The 18,550-nt window shown below is 33.0% G+C and overlaps 1 protein-coding gene across 1 annotated transcript in view; it reads right to left on the bottom strand.

The window, feature by feature from the left end:
* Positions 1–18,550, bottom strand: part of LOC145266427 (uncharacterized) — a 75,387-nt gene that overhangs the window by 30,346 nt on the left and 26,491 nt on the right. The window contains exon 5 of the mRNA XM_080122096.1: positions 15,634–15,843. Coding sequence (XP_079978222.1) covers positions 15,634–15,843 — 210 coding nt within the window. The remainder of the gene's footprint in view (positions 1–15,633; positions 15,844–18,550) is intronic.

The following is an 18,550-nucleotide window of genomic DNA, read 5'->3' as shown; positions in this document are numbered from 1 at the left end:
CCGAAAGTACAGAATAGTTAGAAAACATCCTCTCTCCCCATGTTAAGAATGACTTTCTAAATAATGTTAATGCTTCAGTACTGTTCCTTGTCTGCTTAAGTTTAATTTTTGTTCATTAAATTGTTAGGTGAAAGTCCAGAATAGTTAAAAAACACCCTCTTCTCCCCATGTTAAGAATGGCTTTTTATATAATAATGTTATTATTTCAGCACAGATCAATAAGTGCACGAGTACCCAATTTCTTTAATAAAGAAAAGGCATTCATATTTTCTTATGTAAAAGCAACTTCTGTAAAAAAAGAAGAAAAAACATGTACTTTCAATTTTTGTTAAAAAAGGTTTTCTTGAAAAAAATACGGTAAAATAAGCAAAGAACAAAACGTTAATCGGTATTCATGCAGAGAGTGATCCGTGCTGAAATAATAACGTTATTATTTAAAAAGCCATTCTTAACATGGGGAGGGGGTTTTGTACCTATTCTGTACTTTAACCTTACAATTGAATAAAAAACATCATAAAACTTTAATTAAACGTGGAAATGCGATTTAAAAAATAGCGCAGATCACTCTCTGCATTAGCACCGAAAGTACAGAATAGTTAGAAAACATCCTCTCTCCCCATGTTAAGAATGACTTTCTTAATAATGTTAATGATTCAGTACTGTTCCTTGTCTGTTTAAGTTTAACTTTTGTTTATTAAATTGTTAGGTGAAAGTCCAGAATAGTTACAAAACACCCCTATCCCCATGTTAAGAATGGCTTTCTAAATAATAACGCCATTATTTCAGCGGGGTAGCTTCTCTGCATAAGTACCGTGTTTTGTTTTTAAATTGTTAGGTGAAAGGACAGAATAGTTACAAAATACCATCCCCATGTTAAGAATGTCTTTCTAAATAACATTATTTCAGCACGGTATTTTCTATGCATATGTACTATCTATTTTTGTTTATTAAATTGTAAGGTGAAAGTATAGAACAGATGCAAAACTACCTCCCCATGTTAAGAATTGCTTTCTAAATAATGGTATTATTTCAGCACGGTACCTTCTCTGCATAAGTACTATCTTTTGTTTATAAAATTGTTAGGTGAAAATATAAAATAGTTAAAGAACACTCTCCCTTTCTCATGTTAAGAATGGCTTTCTTAATAGCGTTATTTCAGCACGGTACCTTCTCTGCATAAGTACCATCTTTTGTTTATTAAATTGTTAGGTGAAAGTATAGAATAGTAACAAAACGTCCTGCCCATGTTAAGAATGGCTTTCTAAATAACATTATTCTATTATTATATTATTATGGTACTTTCCATGTTTTGTTTATTAAATTGTTAGGTGAAAGTACAGTACTCATGCAGAGAGTGATCCGTGTTGAAATAATTACATTATTTAAAAAGCCATTCTTAACATGAGGAGGGGAGGGCGTTTTGTACCTAATCTGTATTTTAACCTTACAATTGAATAAAAAAAAACATATAAAACTTTAATTAAACCTGGAAATACGATTTAAAAAATAGCACGGACCACTCTTTGCATTAGCACCAAATATTATTTAAGCAAGTTACCAACCCGTAAAAAAAACTGTACTTTTACCAACCAATCTTATATCGAAAAAAAAAAAAAAAAAAAAAAGCAAGCGACCAACTTTTATTTTGTCCTTATATAATAAAGAAAAAATGTTTAAATTAAAAAATTTGGAATATAAACAAATGAATTATGTTTTCTTTTGTTTTTTTTTTACTTATCGAGTAAACAGAAAATGAAATCTACTTCGTTTCGTCAATTCGTGGCTGTGAAATTAATCGAACCGGAAGTTTAGTTTTATCAACAAAACAGGTTCGCACTAACGGTTCCGAAAGTATATTTATTTTATTTAATATTTTAACAATTCGCGAGGTAAATTTATTTTAATAACATAAAAACATCCCTCGACTCTAAAGATGGGTTGTCTGAAAATTTCAAATAAATTGGTAACGTAGAAATATGGTTTTATTCACTTATAACAAACCAAGAATTACATTTATATATATATAGATTTATATAATATATAAAATGTATATAATATATATAGTATATAGAAATATATATAATATATATACGTATATATTATATATATATATATATATATAATATATATAATATATATAATATATATAATATATACAATGTATATAATATATATACATATATATAACATACATAATATATATAATATATCTATTATATATAATCAGTGGCGTAGCTAGACCTTTTGCTGCCCGGGGCGGTAGTAAAATTTGCCCCCCCCCCCCCGGCATTTAGGTGCCAGGAAAATTCGTCCATGGAAAATTCGCACATGGTAAATTCGTCAATTTTTTGCTAGGAAGGAAAACTGGTCCATTATTATTAAGTCAACATTGATTCTGTAGTTGCTTAATTTTCATACCTTGCGAAAATTAGTTCTACGGTATCTAATTCTCCTAAATTCAATAAATTATTCAATTAAAATATGAAAACTGATTTTTAATATTTTTTATTCATTTGAGATTTTATCTGTTTTCCTTTTGTTTTAAGTAGATGGTGGGGGTTGCCCGGGGTGATTTTGCCCGATCCCCCAGCTAGCAATTGTAAAGTTTACAAGGAGTTATAAAAAGTATGCTACAAAAACAAACGTTTGATACTTTCAAAGTCTTAACCTCATGAATTGGACAGTAATAAAATAAATGAATTCAAACTTTCGCATCTAATGTTATTTCCTTTTTGATGTCGGTGTATATACACCCAAATATCCAACTTTCTTTTCGCACCTATTCGATAAAAATTTATATGAAAGTTCCCCTTTAAGTATGAATTTGTTAGCATTTTTTTTCGATTTTCCCCTTTTACCATCTCAAAATGCCGCCCCACCGACGCTCAGAAAATAGGGACACATTTTTTTTTATTCCGATACCCCCCAAAATTCCGATTTTTTACAACATTTTTGGTATAAAATTTCATATTTTTTGTTATCTTTTGTTTATTTTTATTTATTTATTCTACTTTCTATTTTTACTCTCTCAAAATACCGCCCCCTGATATATGCCGCTCGCAAAATAGGGACACCTTTTTGCGATTCAAATAACTACAAAAGTTCCCATTTTTTACAACCTTTTCGATATAAAATTTCAGATTTTTTGTAAGCATTTTTTTGGATTTTCCCCTTCTACCATCTCAAAATGCCGCCCCCATGCCGCCCCCCCTGACGCTCAGAAAATAGGGACATATTTTTTTCTGATTCCAATACCCCCAAAATTCAGATTTTTTACAACCTTTTTGGTATAAAATTTCATATTTTTTGTTAACTTTTGTTTATTTTTATTTATTTTTTCTACTTTCTATTTTTACCCTCTCAAAATGCCACCCCTCAGGTGTGCCGCCCGGGGCGCCCCACCCGCCCCCTAGCTACGCCAGTGTATATAATATATACATATATATACATACATATAATATATATCAAATATACATATATATAATATATACAGTATATATACAATATATATACATATATATAATATATATACATATATATAATATGTATACATATATATAATATATAAAATATATATACATATGCATAATATATATAAAATATATATAATATATATAATATATTTACATATATATAATATATATAATATATATAAAAATATATAGTATATATAATATATATAATATATAATATATGTAATATCGGTACATATATATAATATTTATAATATATAAAAAATATATACATATATATAATATATATTATAGGTACACATATATTGAATATATATAATATATATATAATATATACATATATATAATATGCACTATATATAATATATATACATACATATAATATATAATATATATACATATATAATATAATATATATGTATATATAATGTGTATAATATATATAATATATAACATATATAATAGTTATACATATATATAATATATATATACATATATAATATATATAAAATATATATAATATATATAAATATATATAATATATATAAATATATATACTATATATATAACATATATAATAGTTATACATATATATAATATATATATACATATATAATATATATAAAATATATATAATATATATAAATATATATAATATATATAAATATATATACTATATATATAATATATATAATCTATATACATATATAATATACATATAATGTGTATATAATATATAATATATATAATATATACACATATATAATACATTTATAATATGTACATATATATAATATACATAATAAATATATATACATATATATAATATATATCATATATATAATATCTATACACACATATATATATATATAGTATACATAATATATATATATATAGTATATATATATAGTATATACTATATATAGTATACATGTATATATAGTATACATAATATATATATATATAGTATACATAATATATATAATATATATATACATTTTTATAGTATATATAATATATATAGATACATATAAAATATATAATATATATACATATATATAATATATATAACATATATAATATATAAATATATATAATATATAATATATATAATATATAATATATATATACGTATATATACATATAAGATATATACTATAAATGATATTTATAATATATATAATATATATACACATATATAATATATATATTATATATATGATATATACACGTATATTTGTCTTTACGATAGCGGGTAGAACTTAAGCTGTATACTTAATATATACAATTCGTACATACTAAACTAAAACCACCTTGCTACCTACAACTAATCGCCTATACTGGACTCTCATCAGCTCACAACTTCCTTTCAGTATCATCGGACTGTTAATTTCTCAAATACTGTATCACTAAGACACTCCTCTGAATAGATTCAAAATTCCTTATATCACTTGGATTTTACCTTAAATCCTCATTTCTATCCCTAAGCAAAGATCAACACCGTCTAATACTCTAGTCAACTTCTAAAAAAATAGGTAGACACAATTGCAATATCAGAGACTTTGTGCTTTGTGCCTGACCTAGTCCATGGACTCGAACAATTAAACCACGACACTATGTACCGATAATTCTTCTCCAAAGCAAAAAATACCGCTGCTAGTATACTACGTATATTCTGTAGATACTTTGCCTCCAAGATGACTGCCTTTGTCTGTATTGCATGACAACCCCCACTTTTATAACTCTACCCCCCAACTCTATACCCTAACGTGTAAGTATACTGCACTGGTACTTAATCCTCTCTCTCCTGATCACAAACTAACTGCCTTATTTCCTAAGATACCTTAAATCTTATCCATTGCACGTAACTTAGGGTTGAGAGTTAGGACCCCTTTAAACCCTAATAGACTGACTTCTCGTAAATGGAAACACATTAAAGCCTAAAGATTTCTTAGGCATTCTTCTGATTATACTCTTATCCCAAAACTAAACTTCTAAGTAAATACTTAATTGAGCATATATCTTATCTTTCAGTCGTATTAAATACCCAGCCTGGGCATCAAATGCAAATTTCTGATATTAAGTAGATCATACTTTAACATATCCTATTGCTGAACTTACAAAACTATATCTAACCTTGCATAAACTCGTCTCTCAAACCAATGCTGTTGCAAATTTAGTGCTTCCACTGCATGAATTCTTACCTACCCCCTCTCCCAATAACAATGGAAAGCTTAGTAATGTCCTTTTAATCACTTCGAGGAGTAAAATCTTACAGTAGATGTTAACCTAATAAACGGATTACTATCAACTTCCCATGCGGGGTCGCAGAAATACCTGGATTAGGACCCAGGCGCGGGACGAACCCTCTTGGTGCTGATGGACCTGTAGATCTTCCCATGTCATCCGTTTAGGAGGAGGAAAACTCTGAAGCCAAACATAGGAGGGGAGGCCTCTTCAGTTCTGGACGACTACCTTCGTAGAGCTGGTGACTCAAACAAATCACCCGTTGGCAAACCCAAACTGCTTAAGGAGGAGATAGGCTCTGTCTATCACCCGGCTCTCATACTCCTTCTTTGCCTATTAGCCAGACATAGATGCGCTATCAAAGGGATTGGACAGAATCACCCAGTGGTCGACCTTGTTTCCTGACTAGGGCAATGAACGCCGTTCCCCCCCCCCGCTTCCGCCACATCCTATCCCCCCAAACTGGACACTGTGGGGGTGCTTCAGTACCATATATGTGGGTACAGTGGACTGGACTGACTTTGCCTAATGGATTGAGGGTACCGGAATGACAGTTTCCTGGCTGCTGTTTCCGACGACTCTAACTCGTTGGTGGCGCTTAGAGCGGCTGCTCCATCAACAGTTGTATAATATTGAGATGTTTGTAGTGCCATGTCGCGCATGAAAAGGGACCCTGCACTCATCCCCGGTGGGCTTTCCTGAGGCCACAATCCTGTGGGTGAGGACAGCTGATAGTCTACTCGTGTTGCATATCTGATATTCTGCATAACCACTTGTCTAGCACCCCTCACTCTCTCACCCTAACCGAACTTTTAAATTAAACAAAATGAAATGATACCTCAAGCAAAAGATACGTTTAAACCAGGACCAAACTAAAAAAAAAACCAACCTGCCTCCTCCCTTGAGGCTTGCATTTACGAATATCCGCGGGCTTAGAACTAACTTGGGTGATGTTGAATCATATCTCCTTGTAAACACCCCGGATACCTTAGCATTAAATGAAACTAACCTTAACTCCTCCATTCCCTCTAACCACTTTAACAAACCTGGTTATCTCCCACTCTACCGTAAGGACTCAGACAGACATATGCATGGGCTTGGAGTCTATATTCGTAACACCTTCTCCCCTGACTAGAGAAATAAAACTAGAAACAGACGACCAGGCCTTTATGTGCTTCAGACTAAATATGCAACATAATATTAGCTACTTGTATTTTCTCTACCGCTTTCCCTCAACCCAGGACTATGTCCTAATTAACAAAGTCTCTGACAGCATAGATATAGCACTCTCCCTCGATACTAGCGCACAAATACATGTATTTGGTGACTTCAATGTCCACCACAGTAACTGGCTTGGATTCTCTAATTACACAGACGTAGCTGGTAGCACAACACATAGCTTCGTTATATCCCATTCCCTATCTCAGACGGTTACATTCCGGACACATTTCCCAGACGAGCAAGACCAACATGCCTCACTTCTAGATCTATTTCTGACAACAGTTCCCGATGATTGTACAAGAAGTGCACACAGCCCACCCGGGAATGCTGATCACACTGTGATAATGGTAGAAATCACCCTAAATTCTCTCCTCAATTGTTTACCTCTGCTTGTGCAGCTGCTATTGATCAAAGGCAGCATGCGTTCCGCAGATTCAACCGACATCATCGTCCTAACGTTTACAGGGAACATGTCCAGTTCAAACAGACAGAAGTATATAGAAGCCAGAAATAATTGTAAGAGAGTAATAGCGACAGCTAAGACAGATTACACTGAAACCACCGGGAAACGTATTGAAGCACAGAAATTAGGAATCCGTGAATTTTGGAAAATCTACAATAGTGTAGTAAATAATGGGCAGTCAACGATTCCCCCAGTAGCAAACAACCATGAGGTTGCTTGCACGACAACCGACAAGGCAAATCTGCTTGCTAGTCGGTTTGCCTCAAACTCCACACTGGACCCGGCACACCACTCCCTCCCTGACTTTCCTTTGCGGACAGACGCCACATTAAACGATTTGAAAATAACCCATTCTCAGGTGCATGGTATCATAAAAAAACCTAGACACCTCAAAAGCATGTGGACCAGATCTCATCCAGGCTGTGCTAATAAAAAAAATGCTCTGCTGAGATTGTTCCAGTTCTCTCCAAACTATACAATAAATGCCTTAGCGAATCTTGCTTTCCCGACTGCTGGAAAACTGCTTCTGTGGTACCAGTTTTCAAGAACTCTGGTGAAAGAACTGCCCCACTAAATTATCGCCCCATTAGCCTCCTCCCACTCTTCGCCAAAATATTTGAGTCCTTAGTTAATCAAGCCCTAGTCCAACACCTAACAGCTGCTAAACTCCTGACCGACAAACAATATGGATTCAGGCAACCCCGTTCAACAGCAGATATCTTAACTGTAGTCTCTAAACGTATATACCGTTCACTGGACAAAACAGAGGAGGGTAGAGCGGTAGCCCTTGATCTATCTAAGGCTTTTGACAGGGTATGGCACGATAATCTTCCAAGGAAAATTAGATCATATGGTATCACTGGAAGAATACACAATGTAATTAAATCCTTCTTAAGTAAGAGAAAAATCTAAGTTGTCCTCGACGGTCGTACATCTAAACAATATGATATAAATGCGAGAGTACCCCAGGGGTCTATCCTTGGACCTTTATTGTTCCTGATATTCATAAATGACCTCCCTGATAAAATTGTTTCGGAGATGGGTATATTTGCCGATGACACCACCCTCTATAACAGGCATGAGGGGAAAACAAATGAACACATGTCTAAGGAAATGGCAGAATCACTAGAGGATGACATACAATCTGCAGTGGAATGGGGACAAAAATGAATGGTCACATCCAATGCTGCCAAGACTAAGCTTGTTTCCTTCAATAAATACAAGAAACCTTTTCTACCACCAATAGCAATGGCTAAGAATACACTGCCTGAAAGTACTTCCTTTAAACTCCTCAGCCTAACGTTTACAGGGAACATGAACTGGAATATATACATTGAGAGCATTGCCAAGGCTGCTGCAAAGAAGGTGGGCTCTCTCTCTCTCTCTCTCTCTCTCTCTCTCTCTCTCTCTCTCTCTCTCTACCGTGGTAGAAAATTACTTACGCCTGAAAGTATCCTGTACCTCTATAAGGCCACCATTCGCCCATGTATGTTGTCACATTTGGGCTGGTGCATCTGCCGCTTGTCTTTCACTTCTGGACAGGGTTCAAAAGAGAGTCCCCAAACTGATAGGTCCTGAACTGTCATCTAAGCTTCAGCTATGTCCCATCGACGAAATGTTGCATTCCTATGCCTGTTCTACAAATACTTTAATGGTGGCTGCTCTGACGAACTGCAAGCACTTGTACCTCCTCGATGTGACTACCCCCGACAAACCCGACAAGCAACTAAGTCCCACCCCTTTACAGTAGAGATACCTAGGTGTAAGAAAGCCTTTTACTTCAATAGTTTCTTCCCCAGAACTGCAAGTCTTTGGAACTCCCTTCCGGGATACTGCTTTCCCAACGGTACTGATATGCAGAAGTTCAAGTGTAATGTGAACAAACATCTTTCTGCTAATCACCCTTCTTAATGCCCCCGTAAATTGTCCCCGATAGTAGCCCCCTACTTCAAAGTGGCACTTGCCTTGTTTGGGGTGAAGATTAAATATATATATATATATATATATATATATATATATATATATATATATATATATATAATATAATATAATATAATATAATATAATATATAATATATATAATATATACATATATATAATATAATATATATAATATACAACAGTGATATTATTTGTACCATATTTTTATACATAATTTAATCTCCCTTCGCTCTCTCTCGCTCTCTCTCTCTCTCTGAATATATATATATATATATATATATATATATATATATATATATATAGAGAGAGAGAGAGAGAGAGAGAGAGAGAGAGAGATAATTTTATAATGTTATTATTAGTGATGGTACGATTCCTATATTTTTCCGAGATAATTACCTATTCCGTGCTAAATTCCTGATTCCGATACAATAACCGATTGCAATTCCTTCATAAATCTGTAGTTATTTAACTATCAGATTGTTATTTTCCTCGATATTTAAAAAAAAAAACGCATGTTAAATATGCAGATATTTTACTAAACGTCAAAATACATTTGTGGAGAATGATCTATAGATTAAAGCTTTACTGTTTAAATGTTTATAACTTCATCATTATTACCAGCAATGGAAGATGTTACTTTAAACAAAATCAAATAAAAAAAGACAATTAAAAGAATCGTTTTGGCATCGGGAAATTTTTAGATTCCGATACCGATATCCCAAAATCTTCCGATTTTTTCGATTCTCGATTCCGATTTCGATAAATCGTCCCAACACTAGTTATTATATACATAAGTGACCTTGTCTGTCTGTCTGTTTGTGAGCAGAACAGTATCTACTAAACTACTCTGTCAATTTTTTGTTCATACAATTGTAACACGATATAAAAGGGTTTCGGACCTGCAGAACAAGTTTGACTTGGGTTGTAGCCGGCAAAAATAGCTGCTAACTGGCCAAATTAGAAAAAGTCGAAATTTGGAAGACAGAAGTTCACTAAACGTGTATCTTCCATAAATTTGCAAATATATATTTATACGTGTAATTACGTTTTCTAAAGTTTTGGTATGCGTATTAACTAAGCAAGAAATAAGGCTGACGAGTTATGTTTTGGTCTCTATTTTAAATGATAGCAACGAAGTCATATATTTATATTTTTAAACTTTTGAAATAACTGCTATATATTAGGTACAAGATAATAATCTATAGAAAATTGACTCTATAATAATAAACAAAATCTGCATTAATTAAAATATATTAAAGCGTATTCTATGCGCGGCCTGCTATATATAAAAAAATTATATATATATATATATATATATATATATATCAAAAGTACCCGTTGTTGACTGCGTTCAAAAACAGCGTACAGAAAATGGACTCTGATTTATGAAAGTATGATAGGTTATGAACAGGAAGGGTTGTAAAGAGATAGCTTCGAATTTGGGGGTATCAAAGCCAAAGCAAAATATGATGAAAGTAAAAATAAACTAGATAAACCCCATAATTTATTATACCATACCTTTTCACACTGAAACACTTATCACAATATTCTGTGGATCTATATTAAATAACCTTGTTGAACTTTGTGACATATTTCCATTCTATGGAGGTCAGGTGCGAACGAACACCCCATAATTTTATTCTACCATATTTCTTCAAACCGAAACATAATTATCAAAGTATACTTACGCAGATAGATATGAAAATTCTTTACTAAAGTTTGTGGCTATTTCCATTCTATGGAGGCCAGGCGCGAACGCAGTCCCCACAATTTTATTATACCATATCTATTTGAGTTAAAACATACTTATTAAAGTATTATTATGTACATCTATATCAAAAACACTTGTAAACGTTTTTTTAAATTTTTAAATTTTTAATTTCCATACTTTGTGGACTAGGTGCGTACGCAGACCCCACAATTTTAATGAATCATCATTATGCCAGATCAAACATACCCATTCCTGTGTCTCGATACATCTTCTACCATTATATGTGATAATTTTTCTATAATAGTCAACCATATAGGAGCCTATTCGTGACCAGACACACACACACACACACACACACACACACACACACACACACACACACACACACACACAGACGTTCAGCTTTATATTATAGATATATATATAATATATATATATATTATATTTATATATATAATATATGAGTAAAAATAAAATAAAAACACAAGCGATGGTTGACGTCATGTTATTTGAGAAATAAAACCGAGAATTAATAAAATAGTAATCAACGTTTCGTCCATATTTCAGGGGACATCATCAGGATTTTGTAGGAAAAATGTAGAAGAAAAAGATTACAGACCACATGCGAGTGAAAAAGGAAAAAAATCCCAAAGTCCTTCCCATTCTGGGTTGTGGAAAGGTTGGACTATTCTATGCATATATATACACACACATAAAAACGTCATTCAAATACATATATACATACACATTTATTTTGTTTATGTTGTTGAAATCATATGAGGAGAAACAGTTAAGGACATATAGACTGATTACCCAGGATCTGTATTCATATTTTGCTCTCTCATTATTATATTTCCTATAATAGGGGCTAAATTGTAGAAAACTTCTCTTTGCGTGATGGTGCTACTATTTGAATCAACACTTATTTCAAGTACTCGCATGTGGTCTGTAATCGTTTGCTTCTACATTTTTCCTATAAAATCCTGAGGATGTCCCTGAGACGAAACGTTGATTACTATTTTATTAATTCTCGGTGTTCCTTCTCAAATAACATATAATATATATATTATATAAAATATATATATATATATTATATATATATATTATATATATATTATATATATTATATATATATAATATATATATATATTATATACAGTTGTGCCCGATATTATTCATACCCCCCTTGAAAATTGAGTTTATTAGGTGTAACTTTTGTAAGAATTTATTGTTTACGTCCATATTGATACATATTCTTAATAAACCTCTTCTGATCATTTTCGTCATTTTAAAATCTCGGGATACTTGTAATAAAAGAAATATACAGCTATTTATAAAATCTGCAATGTTCAAAAATAATCATACCCCCTTATTTTTTCAGTATTAATCGAGTTTCTGACTGTTTGTTTTCTGTTTGATTCTTATTTTGAATGCTTTTATACAACCTTTGATTAATTTCATTTCGTTTTTTGCATTTTTCAGAAATTAAAATGATATCAACTGAAAACCAATAAAAGAATAAAAATTATTAGAATGGGGAAGAAAAAAGAGCTTAGTAATGATCTTAGGACTAAAATTGTGAATTCACATAAGGATGGTTTAGGTTACAAGTCAATTTTCAAGAAATTTGAGGTCCCTACAGCAACAGTACAGAGCATCATCAAAAAATTCCAGAGCCACCACACAACAAACAACTTGATTGGTAGAGGAAGGAAAAGGAAACTGTCTGCTAGAGCCACCAGGAATATTGTAAGAAGTGTTAATGCAAATCCAACCACCACTAATAAGGACATTTTAGAAAATCTGGAGTCTTCTGGCATAAAAATATCAAGGCAAACATTGCAAAGGACTCTGCATGAAAATGGTCTGAAAGGAAGAAGACCAAGAAGGACTCCATTGCACACCGGAAAACACCTTGCAGCACGTCTAAAGTTTGCTAGGACCCATGTGAATTCTCCAGAGTCCGTTTTCTCAAGTATTTTGTGGACTGACGAAACAAAAATTGAATTGTTTGGCCATATGGATGCTTCTTACGTTTGAAGGAAGAAAGGAGAAGCTTACAACCCAAAGAACACCATACCCACGGTGAAACATGGTGGTGGTAGCCTAATGTTTTGGGGCTCCTTTTCGGCTAGTGGTCCAGGTAGTTTGGTCAAGATAGATGGAACCATGAAGAAGGAGCAATATTTGGAGATACTCAAGAAAAACATTAGACAGGATGCGGAGAAGCTCCATTTAGGACCAAACTGGGTCCTTCAACAGGATAATGATCCAAAACATACTGCCAAAATAGTCAAGAAATGGTTTGAGGATAATCAAATTAATGTTTTGAAATGGCCTAGCCAGAGTCCCGACCTGAACCCTATCGAAAACCTCTGGCACATATTGAAAACTGAGGTTAAAAAGCGGAAACCTAGAAATTTGAGGGATTTGGAGAACTACTGCATTGAAGAATGGTCAAAAATCAGTGTTGATGCTTGTAAAAACCTTGTTGATAAATATCCCAAACGGTTACAGGCAGTTATTAAGAATAAAGGGCATGCTATTGACTATTAGTAAGAGAGGTATGAATAATTTTGAACTAGTGCCATTATTGTTTTTCTTTGTATAATGTTTCAAACTTGCATAATTTATTTATTTGTTGAGTTTAAATTAAATGCTTATGCTTGATTTATTGTTTGAAATCCCTTTAATATTGTCTACCTTCTGGTTTGAGCAATATTCTTATAGAAATCTCAAAGATCCGAGGGGTATGAATAATATCGGGCACAAGTGTATATATATAATATATATATATTATATATATATTATATATATATATATATATATAATATATAATATATATAATATATATATATATAATATATATAATATATATATAATATATATATATAATATATATATATTATATATATAATATATATATATATAATATATAATATATATAATATATATATATAATATATATATATAATATATATATATATTATATATATAATATATATATATATTATATATATGTAATATATATATATATTATATATATATATATATATATATATATATATATAGTGGAAATAATAAAAACCTGAGAAAAGTGCTCAATACTGTTGTAGAGCAAATATGCGTTTTGTTTATATTACCGTTTTTTTTTCTGTTCAGTTACACTTTTGTTTCAGCTACGCGACCGTTTTTTGGCCGTTATGAAGCCTCCTCAGACTTTACAGAAAAGTTCGTTTATGGTGGAATGAAGGAATGAATGATGCCAGGGGAGGGGTGCGAGAAAAGCGGAAAGAGAAAAGGGGGAAGGTGGGAGGCGGGGTACTTGGTCGGTCGGTAATGCTTTAGTTTCGGCGTTCAAGAACATTAGGTAGTTGTGGGAGGTCTGTTTACATGTTGAGGCGGAGATGTATGTATACATGTGCGCGTTTCTATGTGTATGTGTGTGTGTATGCGCGCATGTGTGTGCTCGCGCGTGCGGCCCAAGGTTGACCTCATCAAAGCACTTAACAACAAATAAATAAAAAATATAAAAAAATAAAAAAAATAAAATAGATAAACCGAATCGTATCCCCCCCCGCCTCCCAGCCTAAGCGGACACCCAACAGGTCAAGGCATATTTACCAAGAAATCATCTCACTAACGAGACGCCAACAACCTAAACCTTAGAACTCGAAATTTAAAGTAACCCCCTCTCTCTACCCTTATATATTTCCCTCCCCCTCCATATATCCCTATGTCCTTAGCCACACCAAAGAGGAACTTCCCAGAGCCCCCCACAACCACCTAATGTTCTGGAACTCCGAAACTAAAGCATTACCGACCGACCAAGTACCCCGCCTCCCACCTTTCCCCTTTTCTCTTTCTGCTTTCATCGCACCCTCCCCTGACATCATTCATTCCTTCATTCCACCATAAATTAACTTTTCTGTAAAGTCTGAGGAGGCTACATAACGGCCAAAAAACGGTCGCGTAACTGAAACAAAAATGTAACTGGACAGAAAAAAAAACGGTAATAAAAAACAAAACGTATATATATATATATATATATATATATATATATATATATATATATATATATATATATATATATATGCGTGTATATTATATTATATATATGCGTGTGTGTGTGAGAAAGAGAGAGAGAGAGAGAGAGAGAGAGAGAGAGAGAGAGAGGGAGAGCTGGGGGATCAATTGAAACATTATTGTTTCATTCCAAAGAATGAAATCGACGGTTGTGTTGTCACAATTCAACTCTTATTTACTCCCATAATCTATGAAGGCTATAGCAACAGCATTTTTTTTATTTTGTTTTGATTTTCAGGTATATATCCATTGATATCTTATGTTTTTATGTAGAATGATGTTATTCTCGGTTGATTAATTGTGTCTAACTGTGTCGGATATATACTCGAGAGTCAAAATAGTGAAAAGAATATGCTGTTGTTATATCCCTATTCATAACCAATGAAATGTTTGTGCGTTTTTAGGACATTCAATCTCATTTTGTAATGCGAACACATTTTAAATATAACAATTTTGCTCATTGTTTTGTCTGCGTTTGTTAAACGACTTACCTTGTTATAAATTGTTTTTTCGAACTCTGTGAGAATTATTGCTTTCTGGTTCTTGTAGGTCTTGATTAATGTCATCATGTAGTCGAACAGGGATTCCAGGTCCGTGTTATTCATGCTTGCGTCGTTCAGCTGAGAGATTATTTGGGCGATGTTGCTTGCTTCGTCCAAAGATGGCGTTACCGACAGACTTTGTTTAATAATTGAAAGCGCCTATAAGGTACAAACAGGATAAAATAAAATAATGTAAAATGGCAAACATGTGTCAACGGCAGTGTTGAAAAAAAAAAGCCATGATTTCCAGGCGACTTAATCGCGAAGTGAGTTTTACAAACGCAAAAAAGCAAATGGTTATGATTGATTACACTTGTTGGATTCATTTTCCCCCTCCTTCTCCAATGCAAGGAAGTTTTAACATAAACATGTGAACTGAAAAGTCTTTTTAACCAGTGGAAATCTTTCCAAACCTGAAAAAGTCACACTTATATGCGAATGTAGTAAGTCAGTGTGAATTTAAAAATTCCTAGAAGGCCTGACCAGGAAAATCAGCTTTAGAGACCCCAAACAACCGAACAAAATGAACCCAAGAAGGTGTATTCAACACTCCAACTTTGGCCGGAGATGGCAATGCGAAAGAAATTAATGACATTCATATCTAGCTTTTTATAACTAGCTCACATGGACAAACGAGAACAAAGTTAAATGCACGCATATACATAATTCCACGCTGCCTAATACACTATGAACATATTGTAACTACTATTGAACAACTATTATAACTACTATTGAACAACTATTATAACTACTATTCACCAAACTTCTTTACACAAACACCTGTTGTACTATGAACATTTACTAACATGAAAATAACTTTTATATTCTTATTTCTTGTATAAAAATGCACTCAACCACCTTTCATATATACCAGAACTCTTAACGATCCAAGGAAGGGGTTTCAGATTGGCAGAGATTACGGTTGAGAATTTCAAGTGCTTAATTTTCACTCAAAGCCTAGTATCAAGTAAGAGTTCTGAAATTAAATGTAGAGTTTTGTCTAAACTCGAATCTGAACAGAACCTTACATTGCAGAAATTAGCAAAGGATTGCCAGCGAGCCGTAAGTTTAAAGAAAGAGTTTCGAAAACTCGAAGAAGCTGGCATAATAATTTAAAAAAAACAGTCCAAATGCCCATCAGCCAGAAATTGGGGCAAAAAATCGGCATATTATAAAAATAGACAATAAAAATTAAATAAAAAGAATGAGGATGAACAAAATGTCCCACGATATAATTGCAGACGTTGCAGCGAAAGACACTGGGAGGTAATTTTTTACATTTAGAAATAAGAAATGTTTCGTGTGCAACAAGAATAGACACAAAAGTTCGCGTTGTAAAAAAAAAATCATAGTCAAATCAGACAAAGATTTGAAGAAAAATGTGACGACTGAAATATTTAGAAAAAAAACTCACTCGTACAGTAACTGGCAAGAAAATTAACTTCGAAGGCGAGGTTGTACTTCCCATGAAGCTAAACGGGATCGTTAAAAAAATAAAAGTTTTTATTCTGAAAAATGGAGAAAACTTGTTAAGTACGGATTTCATTGAAACATTCGAATTGTGGGATAAACCTTTAAACTTGTTCTGCAGAAAAATAGAAAGTAACACGCAAACAAAACAGGATATCAAAGAAGTATTAAAGAAAAAATGTCCGGAAATTTTCACACCTTGTCTTGAAAGATATAACAAGTTTGAAGCCAAATTTAAGCTCAAGGAAAATACTATACCAATTTTTAAAAAGAAACGTAACGTTCCATTCGCAGGAGTAGATCTTAAATTATTATCGAATGTTTCAAACGGCGCATTTCCTTTTATTATAATTTATCTTTCTTTTGGTCCTGTCTTGGTTTCGCTGGATTCCATGACCAGCATTTATCTACAGGGTGGTCAAAAAGTCAGGTCACATTTTAAAGAAAAACGATATTAGCAATACACGTATATTTAAGTGCCATACATTGAAATATAAAATGAAACAAACATGAAATATGTTTATTTTGTTAATTGTCGTCCATTTCTCTCTATCAATCGCTGGAAGCGATTAACCACTGATTGTGTAACACGTGTAATCATGTCAGCTGATATCCGCGCAATCTCCTCTTCAATAAATAACTTTAAAGACGCTATTGTATCAGGCTTCTTGCCATAAACGCTATCCTTTACATATCCCCAAAGCCAGAAATCAGGAGGGGTAAGATCCGGAGATCTTGCTGGCCATTCAACTGGGCCACGGCGGCCAATCCATCGTTGTGGAAAAATTTCACCCAAGAAATAATATTAAACGAATAGAGATTATAATGGATCATATTGTTTTTTCTACCTTTAACATGTTACCTGACTTTTTGACTACCCTGTAGTCTAGAGTATTCTGCTTCGTGATATTAGTTGGGGAAGCTTCACTTAGAGAAGGCGCACTGTCCCTCCTATAGGCCAGTGTGTAGCCATGCTGAAGCAGTCCTATTTGGGATTTCAAATACAATGTTTAGCTGGGTGTTTTTTTTTCTAATTGGATATTTGGTAAATATTGAGTTATATGGCGAAGTATCGTCATCTCAGGTTGTTCTGACAAACCCCAGTATAGAGAAACCGAAGCAACTCAAGGATCATATCAAGTTGGCATTAAACTCTCTCCTAATATGTGCCTGTGCGTATGTATGTGTATGTGTGTTTGCGTATGTACGTGTATGTATGTTTGCGTATGTGTGCGTATCTATGCGTGTGTATGTATGTGTATGTGTGTTTGTGTATGTACATATGTATGTGTGCGTATGTGTGTATATGTGTATATGCGTATGTGTGTGTATGTATGTGTGCGTTTGTGTGTGTATGTGCGTATGTATGTGTGTGTGCATGTATATATGTATGTGT

Source organism: Euprymna scolopes, chromosome 41 (genome assembly GCF_053919585.1).
Source record: "Euprymna scolopes isolate OS-2025 chromosome 41, ASM5391958v1, whole genome shotgun sequence".
Taxonomy (NCBI): Eukaryota; Metazoa; Mollusca; class Cephalopoda; order Sepiida; family Sepiolidae; genus Euprymna; species Euprymna scolopes.
Note: the sequence above shows the minus strand (reverse complement) of the source record. Positions and strands in the feature narration are given on the sequence as shown.